The sequence below is a fragment of the Ochotona curzoniae genome, unplaced genomic scaffold (assembly GCF_017591425.1).
Source record: "Ochotona curzoniae isolate NIBS_2020 unplaced genomic scaffold, NIBS_Ocur_1.0 patch75, whole genome shotgun sequence".
Lineage (NCBI taxonomy): Eukaryota > Metazoa > Chordata > Mammalia > Lagomorpha > Ochotonidae > Ochotona > Ochotona curzoniae.
Window position 1 is genome coordinate 554,434 of NW_024467056.1, and position 19,643 is coordinate 574,076.

General features: G+C 53.9%; 1 protein-coding gene and 1 non-coding gene across 2 annotated transcripts in view; one reads left to right on the top strand and one right to left on the bottom strand.

The window, feature by feature from the left end:
• Positions 1 to 3,337: 3,337 nt before the first annotated feature.
• Positions 3,338 to 19,643, bottom strand: part of LOC121168193 (cytosolic phospholipase A2 epsilon-like) — a 55,394-nt gene continuing 39,088 nt past the window's right edge. The window contains exons 5-20 of the mRNA XM_040998077.1: positions 18,961 to 19,001; positions 17,739 to 17,781; positions 16,992 to 17,055; positions 16,347 to 16,507; positions 16,159 to 16,248; positions 15,800 to 15,837; positions 13,817 to 13,952; positions 12,146 to 12,282; positions 10,799 to 11,021; positions 8,772 to 8,886; positions 8,100 to 8,237; positions 6,760 to 6,867; positions 5,779 to 5,982; positions 4,467 to 4,633; positions 3,934 to 4,117; positions 3,338 to 3,667 (exon numbers count right to left, since the gene is read on the bottom strand). Of these exons, the coding sequence (XP_040854011.1) occupies positions 3,450 to 3,667; positions 3,934 to 4,117; positions 4,467 to 4,633; positions 5,779 to 5,982; positions 6,760 to 6,867; positions 8,100 to 8,237; positions 8,772 to 8,886; positions 10,799 to 11,021; positions 12,146 to 12,282; positions 13,817 to 13,952; positions 15,800 to 15,837; positions 16,159 to 16,248; positions 16,347 to 16,507; positions 16,992 to 17,055; positions 17,739 to 17,781; positions 18,961 to 19,001 (2,067 nt within the window). The 3' untranslated portion in view covers positions 3,338 to 3,449. The remainder of the gene's footprint in view (positions 3,668 to 3,933; positions 4,118 to 4,466; positions 4,634 to 5,778; positions 5,983 to 6,759; positions 6,868 to 8,099; positions 8,238 to 8,771; positions 8,887 to 10,798; positions 11,022 to 12,145; positions 12,283 to 13,816; positions 13,953 to 15,799; positions 15,838 to 16,158; positions 16,249 to 16,346; positions 16,508 to 16,991; positions 17,056 to 17,738; positions 17,782 to 18,960; positions 19,002 to 19,643) is intronic.
• LOC121168210 lies at positions 18,043 to 18,144 on the top strand. The gene has a single exon (XR_005885705.1). It is a non-coding gene; the product is annotated as a U6 spliceosomal RNA (small nuclear RNA).

The following is a 19,643-nucleotide window of genomic DNA, read 5'->3' on the forward strand; positions in this document are numbered from 1 at the left end:
CAATGGGCCTGGCCTCCAGAGGTGGGATTGCTGACCTATGTTCTGGACTATTCCAACCAGTTACCATGGAGGTGGAGCTAGGGATGGGGAACAGCTGAGGCCCAGCTGGAAGGGCCACACTGCTGCCTCTATGTAACACCCTCCCAGGCTTGCCATGCTGGGAGGCCCCAGGAATTTGCTCTAATTGGCAGGCCTCCACCCTCCCAGAGCTCCTGCCCAGCCCTTAAGTACAGGAGTCATTGGCCCTGGCAGTGCAGGGCATGCATGGGAGCTGCAGCACACAAAGAGGGGAAGGCTGTCCTTGCTATGCTCAATTCAAACTCCTCACCCACAAGGGGTTAATCAATCCACAGCTATTTCATGCCATTTATCCATTAAGGTATGTTGTTGCCCAGTGAGACATCTGGAAGGGCTAGTGATCCTTTTAAAGAAAGAATCCTCTTTTGTTGAAAAGCAGTCCAGAATAGTCCAGGGATGGTTTGGTGAAATCATTGCCAGCCGAAACCCAGATCCCTTTATTCTTCCTGCTACTTGGAATGTGGATATGACGGCTATAGTTCCAGCAGCAATGCTGGACCACAACAGTCTGAACTTCTGATAAGAAAGCCCCTATAATTTTGGAACTTCAGGGTCCATCATGAAAACAAAGCTAAGCATCGAAGAGTTTGACAGACATAGTAGCTGAAGTCCTGGGTAGCGATAAACTTACTAAAGAGAACATAAAATGAGGAGAGGGGAAAGGAATGCCAGCAGTTAATTAGAGAGAGGACACCCCAAGAGGGGCTCTCTCACATTTTGGTGGAAGAAATGTAGGAAGAAGGTATGACTGAACAAGCCCCTCCCCTATGTGGCTGGACTGGCAGCTTCGCCTGTGTGGCCCTGGTGGTGTACCAACAGGAAGCTCTTGTACACCACAAGGCTCAGTCTCCATGTGGGCCCAGAAGGAAGCTTCTTGAAGGGTGCAGCCCCTGCTGGGTCCTGTAGCATAGACCTGCACAGTGGGCAGGCAGCACGTGTTTGCAAGCTGAACTCAAGTGAACTGTTGTTGGCCAGGGCTCCATGGGAAGGGAGGGTGTCAGGAAGCGGGGAGTGGTCCATGGTGCCAAATGCTGGGAACAATCAAGTCTGATAAGACTGGGAAAGCTACTGGCAGCCTTTGGCTATGTGCACCTGGAGGCTAGGGCATGGTGACCTCAGGGAGAGGCATTTTCCTGGGGAGGTAGAGGTAGGGGGTGGCAGGGCAGGGCAGGACAGCAGTGGCACTGGGTGTGGGCTGCTCTCTAGGGAAGGAGAGGGGGAGCCCAAGAGTGAGGGAACTAGGGGGGTTACCTTTCCTATTTGGTCAGGCTGATAGCAGAGAGCAGGGCCCTGGGAGAGTGCCATGGCTCGCTCATCTGGATTGATGCCACTTGGCCATTTCAGTAACCAGGCTTCCTACTTCCCTCTTCTGGCATGCACCAGGCTCTTTCCGGCTGCCCCAATCAGCAATAGAAGTTTCTGGGAAGCAGAGACTGTTGATTGCCTTTTGGCCTCAAGCATATGCTCCGTGGATGCACATTGCCTCCCCTTCCTCCCAGTCCACGTTTCCTGAAAAACAGGCAAGCATGGCCCAGCAGGAACCCAGATGGGGCTGGGGTACCACTATGACATGGTGTAGCTTCCTGGAAACAGAGGCAGCCTCACCACGGAGGGAGAGAAGGGATGGAGGCAGGTGGACAGCAGGAAGCCCCTGGTGGGGGTGGGGGAGCATAAACAAGGACAAGGCTGCATGGGGAGGCAGCAGCAGTCAGGCGTGTTTTGCAACTTCAGATCATGAAGGCAGATGAGTCAACAGTGGTTACCCATGTGGCCATTTTATTCCGCGCTCCAAGATTACACTGTCTTTATACATTGAAATTTTGCAAGACCGAGGGACTCCAGGTCCTGCTGCTGGGCTCTCTGGGATAATTGTGTGGCAGGTGGAAAGATGGAAATTAGGCAGGGGAGAAGACAGGCAGCGTTCCAGGTTCGCGCTACCTGATAGGGTCTGGTTTTGCGAGTCAAGAAGCCCAGTTCTTCCGTGGCTCAAGGGAGCTGATTCATTCATGCCTCACAAACTCAGGTGCCAATGCACATCCCTAGTCCAGCCTTTCCCATGGGAACATGCGTAGGAGGCACCTGGGTCCATGGGGTGGGAGTCGGGGAGGAGGACCCCCTGAAAGACACACACACCCTGAGTTGCTGAGTATGGCGAGGGGGAGGTCTGGGAGTCTGCTTTCCAACTACCTTCCACCACTCTTGGCGAGGCCAGGATGCACCCAGGAGGCCGATGTTCCCCAGATTTCAGGGCCCGCGGGCATTTGCCTCCTAACAAGCACAGGGCTGTCTGTGGGTCTGGCACCTATCCTTTACCCCCACCCCCATGGCTGTACTTTTCAGGCACACTGGACCCCCCAATACCAAATACCTTTCTGCCTTCACTTTCTACCAGCCAGGCATCTCCAGGAGAGATCCCCCAGGTTCCCAGTTGGAAGGCTGAACAGGCTGCCTGCATAGGCTCTGGAAAATCTCCCAGGCCAAACTACTTTATCGCAGGTAGACCTTGGTGTTCCCTACAGTTGCTTCCCAGTGTAGGAAGCACTTCCCGGATTGGGAAGGCATTTTTTTTTATGAGCTGGGAGGGCATGTGATAAGTGAGAAATAAGAAGAAATAAGAAGTCCCACCTGGGAGCCGGAGAGATGGGGCAGTGAGAGAACCTGAGAGAACCTTGAGGCCAGCAGCATGAGACTGCCTTGCCTACCTGGCACCTGGCTCCATTTCCAGCCCTCCCTTACGGCAGCCCGGGGCCATGGGCTGTCAGCCTGGGCTGCAGACTTGGCTTTGGAGCTGGTGGTCCACTTGGGATCCCACGAGCTGCCAGCTCTGGAGCTCTGATGCTGCCACCCTCATAGTGGTGCAGAGCCATATGTCTGGCACTGCATCTTGACCTTCTTGTGTCACTCGTCCTAGTGATACAGATTCACAGAAATACAAATCACACAGCACAACCACTGAGAGAAGTCCTGAGAGCACAGTGACTCAGAATGGAGAAGGCACTTTTCTGGAGAAATTCAGGCGCATCTTCAGTATGCCCGCATTTTCCCTTGTCTGCCATTAGAGCATACGACTGGGATACGAGACCCCAAACTTCATCCCTGTACCTCTGGGTTCTGTCTCTGGTCAAGCCTTTGCACTCCAGCCCGAGGCACATGTGGGAGGTTGTGACTACCAGACCCTGCTCCCTGCAAAGAGGTATGGAAAGAAATCAAGCGTGGCTCCTTGGTAGTATCCTTACTGTCTCTCTCTTTTTTTCCCTTTAATTGTTTGAGAAAGTCCAAGCCGGCCTGCCTGCATCCCTCACCAGAGAGCAGAGCTGGGGCAGGGGTGGCGGCAGCAGGTGCAGCCAGCAGAGGGAGGAACTGGCCAGAGCTCAGCTGGCACATGGGCCCTTCAGCTTCTTCTTCTGCACAGCCAGCCGCAGGGCCTGCAGGAGCTTGTCCTTGTTGTTCAGGATGTTGTACTCACAAAGCTTCACTAGCTTGTCGAAGGCCGCCTCTGTGTAGGTCAGCTCCTTGGTGGCATAGGGGGTGTTGGGGCCGTAGATGTCAACCTGGCCCAGCTCCAACTCCTCAGGGCTCCGCTCCACACCTGGGGGCAGCAGAAGACCTTCCCAGATATATGGCATGGGCGTGTTCCCACTTTTCTTCTGGCAGCACGCTCACACACACACCATGTGCAAAGCTGAGCATCTGCTTTCGTATGTGTATGTGCATACACCTCTAAGCAATGCAGCGTGCCCTCATTAGGACAGGATTGCTCTAGCAAGGCAGGAAGGCAGGATACTGCCAACACCAAGGACAGCTCAGACAGGGGAAGCCGGTGGGTGTCAGGCTCTGGAAGCGGAGGCAGGTTACCTGGTGCCTTGTACTTTTGGAAGGTGTCGTTGATGAGTGGGAAGAAGACCACGGTGGGGGCCTCAGGTTCATGGGGGTTCTCCAGCAGGTAGCACTCCTTGAGGCTGTCATCGGGCTCCTGGATCTCGTAGTTGGGGAAGGGGATGTTCTGTGTGGTGCAGTACTCACATGTCTGTTTCAGGGGCTAGAAAGGCACAGGAAGACATGCATGAGGATCGTGAAGGCCAGGTCAGTGGGAAGAACATGGAACTCTCAGCTGTGGCTTTCCCATTGCCCTAACCAACAGCTCCTGTCCCCAGCCACCTAGCCACAACTGGTGATGTTGTGAGAACAAAGCCAGGCTGGAACCAGAGGTGCACAGCCAGACGTGGTCTTCTTCCCTGGGCAACACGAATTACAGCCCTTTCTATGCTGCTATGTATGGACACAGGCCCAGCCAGGTGTGGCCCACATCTGAGAGGACTCCAGCCATGGTGTGGATATAGGAAGCACTGTGCCCAGAAGGAGCCCTATGTCAGTGTCACCACGCTTGCCTTGGTCTGGGAGCCGGCGCAGTAGTTGAGATGGATGATGAGGTCAGCTTTCCTCTCTGGCCTGAGCAGGGGCGGGTAGCTGGAGTTGACGAAGAATGCTGTGTCCAGCAGGCACAAGTGGTTTGCAGACGTCGTCAGCTGGTTCGGGAAGCCATCCAGTACTGTGTCTGAAAGCCCAGGCTTCCGGTTACCCACACACCTGGGACCACCACAATCTTGGTCCCGGGCAGAGGTACCTGGCATGGATCTGGTGTTTTGCCTGTGGCTGTCTCCACCCCTCAGCCTGGGCCTCCAGCCCCACCCACTCCCCCCCTTTTTTTTAAAAAAGATTTATTTTTGTTAATTTTTATTGGAAAGGCAGATATACAGAGAGGAGAGACAGAGAGGAAGATCTTCTGTCCGATGATTCACTCCCCAAGTGAGTGCAACAGCCGATACTATGCTGATCTGAAGCCAGGAGCCTCTTCCGGGTCTCCCACACGGGTGCAGGGTCCTAAAGCTTTGGGTCGTCCTCGACTGCCTTCTCGGGCCACAGGCAGGGAGCTGGAAGGGAAGCAGGGCTGCCGGGATAGAACCGGTGCCCATATGGGATCCCCGGGCGTGCAAGGCGAGGACCTTAACCATTGCGCCACTGCGCCGGGCCCCCACTCCCCTATTTTGATGGGGTACCATGGAGTCCCCAGCTCTCCCTGGGTGCACTAACAAGGAAGAGTCCAACCTTGGGGTTTTAGCATGCCTTGGACGGGGCTGCATAGGTTAGAATCCAGATGTAGTTTGTGAAATAGCACTATGAATTAGTGCCAAACCTGGGCCTAGAGCCACCAGCCCCTCCTGTCCCAGATAGCAAAGGCTAGGCTTAGGTAGCCAATAGGAGGTCATGGCCAAATTAAATATCAAACAAACTGGAAAATCAACTTTGGTGTCATGGGTGCAGGGCTGCAACAGGCTGAGGTTGCAAGACTACAGTGCAAGGCTGGCCCTGCTCCTTACCACATAGGGTTCTTGAGCTGGGCTACCCCTGCCCAACTCAAGGGGCATTCTTAGAGCCCAGCTGCAGGGCTGTGTGTCCCTGACTGTGCAGTGAAGTCAACTCCCCAAAGGTTGCCATGTAGATTCTGTACACTGTGCATTCAATTAATTAAATGGCCACACCGCCCTCTGCTGGTAGAGCTGCACACTGCCCAAGCTGGCAGGCTTAAGGTTGAATCCTTGGGTTGGAGAATCCCTGGGTTGGGGTTGAGGGGTCTGGCCAAGGTGTTTTCTCCAAAACCACTTTTCCCTCCTGCCTGGAAGAGCAGCCAGGATTGTGTACCTTTCCACTTGGAGAATTCGCTGTTTTGGAGGTAGCCAGTGTGCAGTTGCAGCCCAGACAGGAAGTTGTTGAATTCTGACACGAAGGCCCGATAGGTGAGGATGTCTCGGAAAGTATTGGACAGCCATGACCCTGGGATCACTACTGATGTTTCCAGCATGTTGGCATCACATTTGGGGATCTCTGGCAGGAGCGGGTCATCTTCTGCAGGGGATTGAGGGGGGAGGCACAGGTCACAAGACTTGGGGGCCTGACTGCCCAGCCCGAGTACTATCTGGTCACACGAGCATGCAGGTGAGCCACTGAGAGGTGAACCTCACACCTCCCTCTATTGTCACTGGTGCCAGGAGTGCCCAGGTAAGAGACACAGAATGGGGTGGGTGAGTGGAGAGGGAGATGTAGGTAAGAAAGGTCCCCAAAGTATGGGCACTGGGCACAGAGGTTGTAACCCTTCATGTCATTTTGGAGGACCCAGGTTTGAGTCAGCTCCAGTTTTCTGCTAACTGGTAGGCAACAGGGGATGGCTCCTGCCACCCATGATGAAGAGTTCTGCCACGCATGGGGGAGTCCTGCCACCCACGGTGGAGACCCTGGGTTGAGTTGCGTGTGTGTCAGCTTTGGCCTGGTTCAGCCATGAGCACTGAAGGAATGGGCCCGTGGATGGGAGCCCTCTGGCAGCCTTTCAGTCAAATTCAACAACAACAAAATGTTCACGGTCCCAGAAATGACAGAGAGTCTGGAAGAGCATCCTTTGATTGTTTGCTGATCCTCCCTTTTAGGTTCTCTCAGGTGCTGGGATGCCATGGGACCTTGGCACAAGGGTCCCTACGCCTAACACTTTCCCCATACCCCGGCTACCTTCCATGTCTGTGGGTTCCAGGGATGTCATGGGAAAACGTGGTGGGTGTGACAGCCCTTGGTTCATGATCTACCCACCCTCCCAACCCCCTCCACCGCAAGGTAAGCCAGTGAGTTACCCACCGATGTCCTGCACTTTCCTCCTTGTCCACCTGTGGAAAAAATCCTCCGAGGTGTGGGACAGATTCCAGGCATCAAGCAGGTTCAGGGAGAAGATGCTGCTCCACAAACCTGGGGATCCAGGGCCAGCTGTGAGGTTCCCGGTCCACCCGGGTCTCCAGCGCAGCCGCGGCAGCACTCTGAGGCTGACAAGTGCGAGCGTCGAGTTCAAACCTGTATGCACACTATGCCTCTCAGCAATTCTCACACCCAGAGCGTCCAGGACAGTGCCTGGCATTCAGTAAATGGAATGCCCTCTCACTGTGATGGTTTTAACAGAACATATTAATAACAAGGTATTAAGTCTTTCACATGCATTGAAGCACTGGGATCCATCTCAGGGTTGCTTCTACAACCTTGACTGAGGTACAGACAAGAAAACTAAGGCTCAGGGAGGTTAGGTGTGGTAGCCAAGGTCATACAGCTCATGGACAAGGAGCTGGAGTTCAAGCCCAAGTGTCTTTGTAACAGTAGCTCTTCAAGCCATATGCTCCCAAACAAGGGTGTTCAGAAGAAAGGAGAGGCCACTGTGGGCTGGGTGCTTCTGGGTAAGCTTCAAAGCAGATGTGGAACCCTCTGAGATGGGCTGGACTGGGAGAGGTAGAAGAAGTGTAGACACACAGATAAGGCCCAACTTCTGGATGCTGTGAAGAGGCATCATTGTTTCGAGGTCAGTGGGGATGGGTGTAATTGGGGCTCTGAAGGTGGGCACTGTGAGAGTGGATGTCATGGTCAGACCCTCACTTTCACTGGGTTTGGCCTCTGAAAGATGGGGAAGCTTAGGGTTGGGCCTTTACCTATATCTCCAGACTCTCTTCTTTATCTCATTGGGCTCCAAACTCTACCCCTTACTTGGCCATCTTCTTTTACCTGGTCTTGGACCCCAAGGGCTGGCCTCTACCGCTCCTCACTGCTCCCCACCCTCCCGCTGTAAACCCAGACACCACTCTGTCTAGAACCAGAGAGGAAGTGAGTGGGTGTTAGGGGAGTTACTGTTCTCCCAAGTCCATCCCAGTCTGCCTCCCCAGTCTGTTTTTGAGTAGATCCCAGGAAGACCACTGGAGATCTGCACAATGGGAGAGTTCCCTCTGGTCCCCAGTCAGGTCCTTCTGGGCCCAAGTGGCCAAGTGGCCCTGAGGAGATGAGGATGTCTCTGGAGGTCTAGAGCTAGATTCAAGAACCTCCTCAGGATCTCCCTGTTACAGGCTAACTCACAGGCATACCAGCACAGCAAAGAGCCACCCAATCATTCCTCAAATCCCAGCTTGGGCAGGGGTGCTAAGGGGAGCCCCACCAGGAGTCACCTAGCATGTAGCACATCGGGGACTCTGGGAGCCTCTGCATCAGCCGTCCCATGAAGAATTTGGAGCCGAAGAGCTCACTGGGGATGTAGGCGCCGTACTTCTGCAGGCCCACCTCATAGGGGGAGAACTCGCACCATTCTGTTCACAAAGAAGCAAGGGGAGGTGTCGACTCTGGTTTGCCAACCGCACTGCCCTGAAGGTCCTCTGCCCCAGCCCTCCCTCACTAGCTCCTGGGGCTTGGGGAGAAGGGGGTTGTTAGGACTGAGAAACTGCAGTTCCCCTGCAGGACACCTGGGGACACCCTTGGCCGGCTTCTGTGGCTAGGAAAGCCTGAACCGCAAACTGCATAGTTCAGGAGTTCCTCAAAGCTGCAAAAGTGGGGGTGGAAATGGCCCTTGACACAGGGCAGGGCCTTGGGGTCCCTCCCTCTGGGTAGTTTCCCTTTAGAACCTTTACTGTCCCTGTATGATCAAATGTATATCCAAGGGAGCCACAGATCATGCCACCAGTCCCACTCAGAGCAGGGCAGACTGGGCAGCAAAGCCTATTGCTTCAGCCCAAGGGTTGGCAGAGGAGGTGGGGTGAGGAGACCTCAGGTGCTGGGACCTTTGCACCCACTTCCCCCCATCAAGAAGGGCTCCCTCCCCCTCAGTTCCTAGTCACCAATGTTACCTCTAAAGTCCTGGTTGCTGACGCCATCCTTGACATTGAGAGTGAGATAGATGGGCAGGGGGTTCTGGCCCCGGCATAAGGCAGCACGCTGCTCTGACAGTTTGCATTCATTTTTCTGCAAGGTGAATGAAGGGGTAAGAAGAAGCCATTGACAAGGAAGGGGGCAGCCCTGGGCCGCCAGCAGCTATGTTCCAGTTCCTGAGCCACTGTGGAGGGCACAGCAGCTACCAGCAAACCTGCACCTGGAGAATGGGCACGGTTTCCTTGGCCATCATGCTGCAGACCCCAAGACAGGATGGGGACAGGGCAACTGCAAATCAGGGCACAGTTAGTTCAGCCCACACTCATCATCCTGAGTGGGCCAACCAGGGACCTCCTGACATCACACCTAGTTCAGCTTTCCTGAGAACCCCCAGGCCTGCTCCTCCAGTGTTCAGACCGCTGGTGGGTGCAAGAAGCCTTGGTGCTTGCCTCCTTATCACACGTGCACGACCACTGGGAAAAATGCTGCTAAGGGTATTAACTGCTACTGGCAGAAGCCACTCTTTCAGAACAGTATAGAGCAGGGCTAGAATCTTGCCTGAGCCCAGGAGCCCATGCCCTTGGCCCTAGGCCTGCCCTGTCCATCAGGAGGATGGGTTTAAAGGTGATCAGTTATCAAAGAGCAGGGCAGGGTCAATGGTGAGAAGGGATTCCCCACGGGCCAGCACAGGTACTTGGTCACGAGGTTGAAAGGGCAGAGGGAGTTATGAGTGACTTCGGAAGGGGAACCTTGGGTTTTCTGGAAGTGGAACCTCTAACGTGGAGCAATCTGTTGCCTGTCCTCCTGGTGTGCACTCAGAACTTTCCAGCACCTTTGGGAGGAAGGCACAGGGCCATGGGGCTGGACAGAGGCTGGGAGGAAAAGTCACACAGAGGTCAACCAGCAGCCAAGGCTGGTTCCTTTCTGGGGGCCTGTAATAGCTGAGCAGGTCCTGATGTCCAAGTCCAGGGCACTCCCTGGGAGCCCTCCCAGCAGCTGCCTCCCAGCCTAGGCTGCTGCTTCTCGTCTAAGGCACTTGGTGCTCAGAAAATTGGATTTCAGAGCAGGAAGGGAACATGCCAGGCCCATCCCTGTGTGGTGGCCCTAACAGTGAGCTGCTGTGCTCCGAATGCCGTAGCTGAGTCTGCACCAAGGCCACACCTCCTGAGGTCAAGTGTGCTGGGGACACTGAAGCAGGCCCATGCTGGGGGACACAGGACTATTCCAAAGGATTTCCCAACGACCTCTCTACTCCTTCCAAGGTGAGCCAGTCATCCCAGAAGCTTCCACTTGTCTTTCTTTCTATTGTCCCCACTTAGGGACAAGCATGACCACAGACAATGCCTTCCTAGCCTTCTCCAGCTACTGTCCGTTTTCTTGCACATGTGCCTTAATGAGGCTTTGGGGGCACATGCTGGCCTACACTGGGTCTCTCCTGAGGTGTTCTCAATGTGACAGTCTCAGTCAGCCTCCATAACTGAGGTGGGAAAGCGAGCCCCCACCTTCCTCCACAGTGCATTTCAGCACCTGTGATTTTTTTTTAAGATTTATTTATTTTTATTGCAAAGTCAGATATACAGAGAGGAAGATCTTCTGTCAGATGATTCATTCCCCAAGTGACCACAATGACCAGAGCTGAGCTGATCCAAACCCAGGAGCTAGGAGCTTCATCTGGGTCTCCCACATGGATGCAGGGTCCCAAGGCTTTGGGCCATCCTTGACTGCTTTCCAGACCACAATCAGGGAGCTGGATGGAAAATGGGGCTGCCAGGATTAGAACCGGCACCCATATGGAATCCTGGCGCATACAAGGCAAGGACTTTAGCCACTAGCCTACTATGCTAGGCCCAGCACCTATGGTTCTTAAAGCCCAGGATACACCTATAGATCCAGTCGGACTCCCTCTGCTGTGTTAGACATCCGGGATCCTCCTCCCCCTCCCATGATGAAAGAGAGCTGGTTGCCAGCCAGGTGAGCTTAGACCCCAGGTGAGGCCGAGTCTTACCTCATCCCCCAGACAGGATTCTACTAGCAGGCCCCAGAAGTCTGTGAAGGTGACCTTATAGCCTTCCTGGCTTCGCTGCCGGAGTTCCTCTCGGAACTTGAGAAGCTGGTCCGGGAACAGAGAGGGCATCTTGTCTTTGACCACATGCCTCCGAGCCTCAAAGACAGCAGGCTCCAGGTTTTTGGAGGACCAATCGGGGTCACGGTACAAGGTTGCCATGGTCCTGGAGAGAGACAGGCATGGCTAACAGGTTTGGTCCAGCCTTGGTCTGATTAATTCTGCCTCCCAGGGCAGGGGGCAAGGTGGGCAGGTCTTTGTGAACACTAAAGCTGCCAGGAGAGGAGCCTGGAGGGAAGGGAGTGGGGGCACAGGCCTGGCTGGAATGTGTGTGTGAACAGTAGCTCTCATTTCTTACAGGCCTACTATGTGCCAGCTATAGCATACTGGTTTAGTTAGGACCTGGATTTTTCTGAATTCAAAATCAGGCTCTGGGTGGGCATCCTGACACAGCAGGCTCAGCATCCAGTTGGGATGTCTGTATCCTATAGTACCTAGGAGGCAGTAGGTGAAGGCCCAAATACTTGAATTTCTGTCACCCACATGGAAGGTTTGATGGAGTACCTATGGTTCTCCCCCACAATAAACAATATTCCAAATTAAATTTCTAACTGTGGTGTGGAAAAGCAAATATATTTTGTGTCATTTAGTAAAATATTTTCCTTAGTCTAGAAGTTCTTTTGTTTTCTGTTGATGGAAAGAAATGACACATTTTCTGTGCCCCAACCGTGCTGTGGGTCTCAGGAGATGCACTGACATCCCATAGGGAAGAGTGGGAACGCAGGGCAGGGGCTGCTGCCCCCAGGCCTCCCATGCACATGGAAGGAAGCCTAGCAGGCAGAGGCATAGCAGGGAGCAGGTGGTGGGTCCCAACACACCAGAGCCAGAGCAGTCAGCACCTGCATCCTTCAAGAAGATTCGGCCCAGCCCAGAAAGAAAACAGCTTCCCCTCCCTAGCAGACTGGGGCTAATAGTGCCAGTGGTCCACTCACTGCTGAGGGCCATTTTCCAAGCCCCTACCAGAGCCTCAGGGAAACAGTCATGTCAGTGCTGGTCAGCACGCACAGTGCCTGGTATGGAGACAGCTCCTCACACCAGCCCACTAGGCCAGTGCTTATTTTGTCCCCACTTTTCAGATCCAGAAACTGAGTCTCTTGAGGGGCTGGCTACGTGTTTGAAGCCACACAGTTGTGCCTTCATGACGGAGCTTCTGTCTCATGTGAGATGGGGGACAACACACATCAAAGGGCCCCAGGCCAGCCCACCCAGCCCCTGCTCTGGCCTCCTTACCAGGTGGCCCCTGACAGGCCAGTGATGTAGGTGGCACAGTTCAGGAGGTTCAGCTTCTGCAGCCCCAGCAGGTGGCCATACATGGAGGTCATGGATCTCGTTCCACCCCCAGTGGCCATGATGGCTATCAGTGGTACCTGGGGAGTGCATGGAGGCAGAAATGTTAAGGACAACTTAGGATGGCAAACAGAGCTCAGAGAGGACAGCAGAGGAGGGCAAGCTGGCGAGAGGGCCAGTTGAGGCAAGGCACTGCTGAGCAACCTTAAAACTCTCCTTTGCACAGAGCAGTCAGCTGCTAGGAGGTCTCGAACCCTTGAAGCCCAGTGGTGATGTGGGTGAAGGGTCCTGAGGCCTAAGGCAGTTTGGTAAAGCTCACGGTCATGACCCACAGAATTCTTACCCCTCAGGTAACAGATGACCAACCTCGGGCCCAGCTCACCTGTGACCCCTTAGTGGTGCCAATGATGCACCTCCTGTGGACATATCTAAGCTAGGCCCATGCCCAGGCTTGGCATGGGGTATATGCTCAATATACCCTGTACTGTTGATTTTTCATCTTTTATTTATTTGAAAAATGGAGAGAGAAAAACAGAGGCAGAGAGAGATAAGTGTTCCATCTGCTGGTTTGCTTCCCAAATGCCTAAAATATCTGGGCCTGGGTTGGACTGAAACCAGAAGGCTGGTGTTCAATCCAGGTTTCCCATGTGGGTAGCAGGGTTCCAAGCACTTGAGCCATGACCTGTGAGTCCCTCAGTGAGCATCAGCGTGGGGCTGGAGTGAGGAGCCAGGAGCAGGAACACAGCCTCAGCACTCAGAGAGGTGATACGGGCATCCCAAGCAGTGTGTTAGCCTCTGCCTCCACCCTTGCCCTGTATGGTACGCTTCTGATTAACTTTTGTGGTAGGGAGGGGATAGTAGCCACCTCTGGGTGTGAAAGGTTTAAGATGTCCTGGGTGAGCTCACCACTGGTGACAGAGAAGGTGCTCTGCTTTCCTATGAGTGAGCACTGGAAGAGCCTTACATCAGCTAAAGCCCAATCATGAGGCCTCCCCAGGTAGGCATGAGCCCCCTGCCCACTGTGGCCAGGCTGGAAGGTGTGTACTTGGAGGGCTGACCTGCTGTCCAGGACAGTGGAGGGTCTTGGTCCCCATCTGAGGATGGTCAAGGGCCTGTGACAAAGGCCCCAATGCCTGCTTCCTGGGAGGAAGTGATGGGTCTGGGAGCTAAAGCTCCTTCTCCCGTGCATGCTGCCACTGTGATCTCTGGGGATGTGTCTGCGTGCTCCTGTTGGAGGTTAGAGACTCACAGATGGCCTTCTGGGAGGTGTGTCAGGTACTAGTTTACAGAGCTCAAAGTGCTTCCTGGCTGAGGTGAGCAGGCCGCTTGACACCGATGCAAACAGGGCATGCAGCCCAGCCCGTTAGAGCTCACACAAGCAGCAGGAGCCCCTTCCTCTCCTGCCTGTCCTCCCTGCTCTGGGGGCCACCAGAGTCATATTCTGCATGGGGCCACATCCCTGCACCCAGAGCTTTGGCATAGGATCAACCATGGAGCAGAGCTGGGGTCAGGCTGCCCTGGAACAGAGCAAGCCTAGGGGAGGGGTAGGCTAGCAAGGCATGGAGATGGCAGAGCAGCTCAGCCCAGGATGGCCCCGAGCCCAGTCTCACTCACCTCATCCGCCTGCAGGTCCTCCTCCAGCTGCAGCACCTGCTTCAGCGCCTCGGCCACTACCACCTTTCGTTTCTGCACAAACTCCAGCTCCGCTGGGCACAGGCTGAAGCCAAGCCGTACATCTAAGGTCTTGGGGCTGTGGGAAGATGGGACGGGCTTAGTAGACCTGTTGCCTCCAGCTTTAAGGAGCAGATACGGCTTTAGGATCAGTGGAACCTACTAAGCTGGAGGCCAAGTACTGCCACGTACCATTTCTGTGACCTTGGACCTCTTTGTTCTCATGTATGTCATGGGCTGAAGATACTTAACTTGAGCATTGGTCTTCAACAGTAAAGATGACAAACGTCTAGCTCCTGAGCCTCAGGGGGCATGCTGTAAGCTGGGGTTTGGCCAAAGACCACTGTTGGCTCTCATCTCAGGGACCCTTCAAACTCCCTGCCTCCTAGACCAGCAAGTGGCTGTGAGGCCCAGAAAGGTTTCCCCCAGGGGCCCTGCCCTCTCTAGCCCATGGCCAGCTGTGGGTGACAGGAGCTCTGAAAGTGGCTGGACATGGCCCTGGAGTATGGATTCCCCTGAGCTGGACAAATAAGCACACATTCCTTTGTGCTCCCATCTGTGCTCCCATCCCTCACGGAGAATGTCCCGCCCACAGAATAATCACCTCCCTGTGTGTTTGTGCAGCTGATAAAAACCTCACACACCTTACCCCATGGTGCTGGCAGCTGGGGCAGGAGCCACCACAACATGTTCAGAGGCTGTCCTCTTTTGATCTCATCCCTGTCCTTGAACCTGGAACCCTACCTGCCCTAGCCAGCTTCACCTCTAGCCAATGTGGGGGCCCCCAAGAGCAGCATGTGTTCTACGTGTGTACAATGACATGGACCCCTACCTTCCTTAGAAGCTTCTCTGTCTGCCCCATCACTTGTGAGTGGATCTGGACAATTCCTGATCCAAGCCATGGCTCACTAGCAGCATCCCATCTCAGTGAAGGCAGGGCGTGGAGCCCTCCTGGTTCATCTCCATGGCTAGCACAAGACTGCAGACATAGCTTAGAGGAAACACCTCTTTCCTTGGTCTCCATGGACAAGCATAACAAGACGATGGCAGTAACAGCAGTGTTGCTTGGTCTTTGGCCTGGGTTCTGCCTGCCAGGCAGGTGACTGAGTGTTTCTCATGTGCTGTCTCGCTGGACTGGCAAAGCAGCCCACTAATGCAAGGATTCTCATTACTGCTCCCAATTTACACATGAAGAAAACTGAGTCTTAGCAAGATTAAACCATTTGTCTGAACCAAACAGTGAATTGGGCTGTAAGTAGAGATTATGGTAAATGACTCTTTTTCAAGAAGGGTATCCAGGTTACTCAGGGGAGAAAGAACAGCCTTTCAACAAATGGTGCTGGAACAACCAGATCTCCTCCCCACCTAATGCACAAAAGTAGTACTGACTCCCTGATTTCACACCACAGCCAAAAATAACTCAAAATCAACCATATACTGCAAGGTGAGATCAAACTATAAAAGTCTTGGAAGAAAACATCATGGTTTTAGATTAGGTAACAGCTTCTTGGCTATGGCACCAAAAGCACAAGTGACTGAAAAAAAAAAAAAAGGCTGATTTTGATCAAAATGAGAAACGTTTCCATTTCAATGGACGGCATCAAGAACATGGAAAGACAGGCCCCAGACTAAGAGAAAACATTTTCAAATCAGGTACCTGACAGGGAACTTGTACCTAGAATATACAAGTAAGTCTTAGAATTTCTCAAGGTAAAATTCTAAAAACTTAGCAAGCAGGCGAAGGCTTTGAATAGATCCATCACCAAAGAGGAAATACACAAATAGCCAGCAAGCTACAGTAGGGGTGGGTGGAGTGATCAATGTCTCAGCCATCAAGAACACACAAGGCCAAGCCACAGGGAGATGCCACCTCCCACCTGCTGGCACGAACACTCCACAGAGAAGGACAGAAAGAGGGTACTTTACCAGGGTGTGGTCTTCATGTGTAATTCGTAATTCCTACCCTGGGGAGTACAAGATGAAAAACTTGTCAGGGAAGATGAGGCAGGGCCGAGTGACGCTAATCACTGATGTGGTGACCACCCTCCCTGCCACCCTGCCAGCTTGACTCAGCACACACACACATGCACATCCACTCTTGCTCCATCCCCACATCCCTTCCCCCATCTTCATCTCCACCTCAGTCTCCCCTCTGGTTCCTATTGTGCAAGACCCCTCTGCACTGAGACCTCTGTACTCCCAGCCTCTCCCAAGCCTCTCCCCATCTCCCTGCCTCAGGAGCTGCAGGCCAGACGGTCAGGGCCCTCCCAGGCGCAGGTCCTCACCACAGGCATGGTCACCGCCTGGTCATCACAAAGGCAGTCAAGGGGCTGGCACACAGGGTCGTTCTTGTACGCACTGCAGCAGCAGCAAAGCTGGAGGGGATGGAGGGTTCTGTGAGGGGGAGGTCCCACCGGCAGCAGGGCTTAGCCCCTTTCCCCCTACCCCCTGCCCCATGGCAGCTGCTTTGTACCCCACAGCTCCAGTGACTCTTGGGCACCTCCACATGCAATTGTGGCTGGAAGTACTTGGGGTAGTGGAAGCAGGCAGGGTTTGGGTGGCAGAGTTCACGGCAGGGTGGGACACGAAGAGTGTTCTCGAAGGATTCACTCACTGTCACCAAGAGGTCCTTCACTGGGAGACAGGACACAAGTGTCAGGTCCCTGGGAAGCCGCTTGCTCCCCACCCCCAACCTGGCTTAGCTGACAGCTCTCTGGAGTGGCCCAGGTGGGGTCTGTCAGGAGTCACTTGGGCACTTGGTACAAGGCCCACAGTGGCTGGCCCAGGAAAATGCATTAGTATAAAGCTTACGAACAGTGCTGGGTATGACTAGAACAAGGGGCACAGCCTTCATAGGGTCCCTCAGGGCTTTCAGGGTCCCTCACTGCAGGCTGCCAGAGGTCCCAATAGGGGCAGAACCCATGCTCAGGACAGTGGCCAGGCCTGGGGAGCTCGCAGGTCAAGAGGAAGCCAGCCCTTGATGGAGCAGGCAGAGGAGAAGAGATGGGCTCACAGCTTTGGCTGAGCCCCAATTCCCTGTGAGCTTGGGCCAGGTTGCTGATGGGATGTGAAAGCTGTGCCCTGTCTTGACAGTATGCAGAGCCAAACCGAGGCTCACTTTTCCCTCTCTTCTTCCGCTTCCTGGACTCCGCATGGACCTCCAGCCTGGAGACTTGTCGAGACTGCAACAAAAGCCGAGATGTCAGAGACCTGAGCAAAGGTCCTCCCCCACCTCCAGGCCTCACAGGGGACACAGGTGCCAAACTGGGGTTGATGCCGGGGACATGCTGAGAGTGCTTTCTGAACCCCATCATGGCCTGCCACAAGGTGCTGGGAAGCAGGATGCCTAGGAATGGGGCTGCTCCACAGCTTCCCGTGGCTGCAGTGTCAGCTGCTGGCTCAGGACCCACCAGATGGAATGCTCTGCTGAGGAGTCTGGAAGTGAGAGCTGCCAAGAAAGCAGTCACAAGGAGAAAGCAGGCTGGCAGAAACCCAAGCTACAAACCCTTGAAGCCCTGCTGTCTGAGGGAGAAGTCTCCTTGGACCCCAATGGTTACATTTAAGCAAAATAGCTTGTCTACAGCTGGATTATGAAAACATTGGTATTGGCCTTGTGTTTGCAGACAGATTAGGGACAGAAGCTGCCCTCAGCATCCCCCTTTACTGGGGAGGTTCCCATGAGTAGGAACCCATTTCTGTGGGTTATGGCATGGTGGGCTGAGCAATGCCCCTGCCTGTGTCCCATGGGGTTGTTCTCTTTTAGCCTGACTCTGCTAGGTCTGAATGGGACAAGGACACAACCCAGGCCCAGTGCTTGATAATATGAGGTGCCCCATGTAGCTACAGAACCAGAAAGGACAATTACCACCAGCACGCCATTGGTGACGAGGGTCTCAGGCGGAGAGGGACTGAAAAACAAGATGCAAAGTAATGGTCAGTTACATTGTTCTGGACTGAGAGTTCACAACAGTGACACAGAGTACAGCTAGGGTCAGGTATGGAGGGGCAGGGACTTCTGGGTGCTCATGGCAAGCTAGGCAGGAACCTGCGATGTGGGATTCCTCCAGGAGGAAACAGGTACCCTTTTAAACAAACACCCAGAAAGAAAGATGGCAACAACATGGAAGGACTAAAAGAGTTCCTGTTTTCCATCAGAAGGATAACTGCTTGTGCTTGCTTCGGCAGCACATACAGTAAATTTGGGATGATACAGTGAAGATTAGCATGGCCCCTGTGCAGAAAAAAAAAAAAAAAAGAGGACAATTGCTCTTTATGTCCAGCCAACTGCAAGTGCCTAGAGTTAGAATGAGGTTGCAAGACAGGGCTATGACTTGCCAGCAGCTCCAGGAGCCAACACGACCTAGCCTCCATCCTGGGTTTAATTCAACAGCACATCTCACGGGCAGCACCAAGCCAGCCTGAGACAGGTCTGGTCAATGCTCAGAGACCCTTACAATTTGAGGATATAAACCCTGAAGGTTACATTTAGCTTGGTAAGTCCACAGTCTTCCCTGCCAGAATGAAATATGAATGACTATCATTAGGGGCCAGAGCTATGGAACAGCATGTAAGGTTGCTACCTGCAAGCAAATAGTAGCAATGGCTGGGGCTGGACCAGGCCAAAGCAAGGAGCCTGGAACTCCATCCAGGTCTCCCACATGGGTGGCAGGGACCCAAACACTTGAACCATCTTCTACTGCTTTCCCAGGCACATTAGCAGGGAGCTGGATCAGAAATGAAGCAGCCCAAATTCAAACCAGTGCCCAGACGGCAGGTCGACATCATAAGCACAGGTAGCTGAATTTGTTGTGCCACAGTGCTAGACCTGGTGATAGAAATTCTGCCCAGAGGCCACCCATACTAGGAAGCTGAGACAGGCTTTGTAGTCTGACAATCAATCTTTAAAATCATGTGATATCAGAGGAAATGGGTGGATCAGGCTGGGGCCCAGGCACCCAAGCAGTGATTCCCAGGCACAGGGAGGAGCCCAGGGTGAGTGCCAGGAGACAGGTTAAGAGGCAGCTGTGGCTCAGGAGGTCCCTAGGAGGCCAGGACCTTGGCCAACCCTGAGGGCTGGGCCTACTCACCTCTCCTCCAGCAAGAACTCCACCTCCAACTCTTCCATTCCCTTGGTGGGTGAAAGGAAGGAAAAGAAAGGCAGCTGTGAGCCAAGTCTGTGATTTCTGTGAGCTGGGGCCTCTGCAGGGCTACCCTGTCCTCCCCACTCTGCCTGCTGTTGCAGGGTAGAGTTACTCCTGGCTGCTGCTGCTGCCACTGCTACCACTTCTTCTACCTCCCTGAAGCCTCCCCTCTCCAGCCCCAGCCTCCCATTGCTCTCCCAGCCCACACAGGGGCCCAGGGCATGGGGGCTCCCTTCTGTACCACACTCCTGACCTCACCTGACCTTGGTTTCTCCATGAGGATGGAGGCTAGGTGAGTTCTGGAGTGCTTGTTCCCCATCCACACCCCTAGGCCTGTAGCAGATGCTCTGGGGCTTGCAGTATGATCCATGCCTGACCCTTCTCTGATTGGTAGATTTGCCCTCCTTTCCCCTCAGCTGTCCTAGCAACAGGATGAAGAGGGAAGGAGAAGAAAGGGGCCAGCGCTGACTATCCCTCCATCTGGTATAGCCTTATAGCTAGGTGCCTTCTGTACTTTCTCATGTAGGGTAGGTTCCATCACTGCCATTTGATGGGTGAGCAGACATAATGTGAAGGAACCAAGCGAGCTCCATGAATCACACAGTTAGTGAGAGGCAGCACTGGGACTG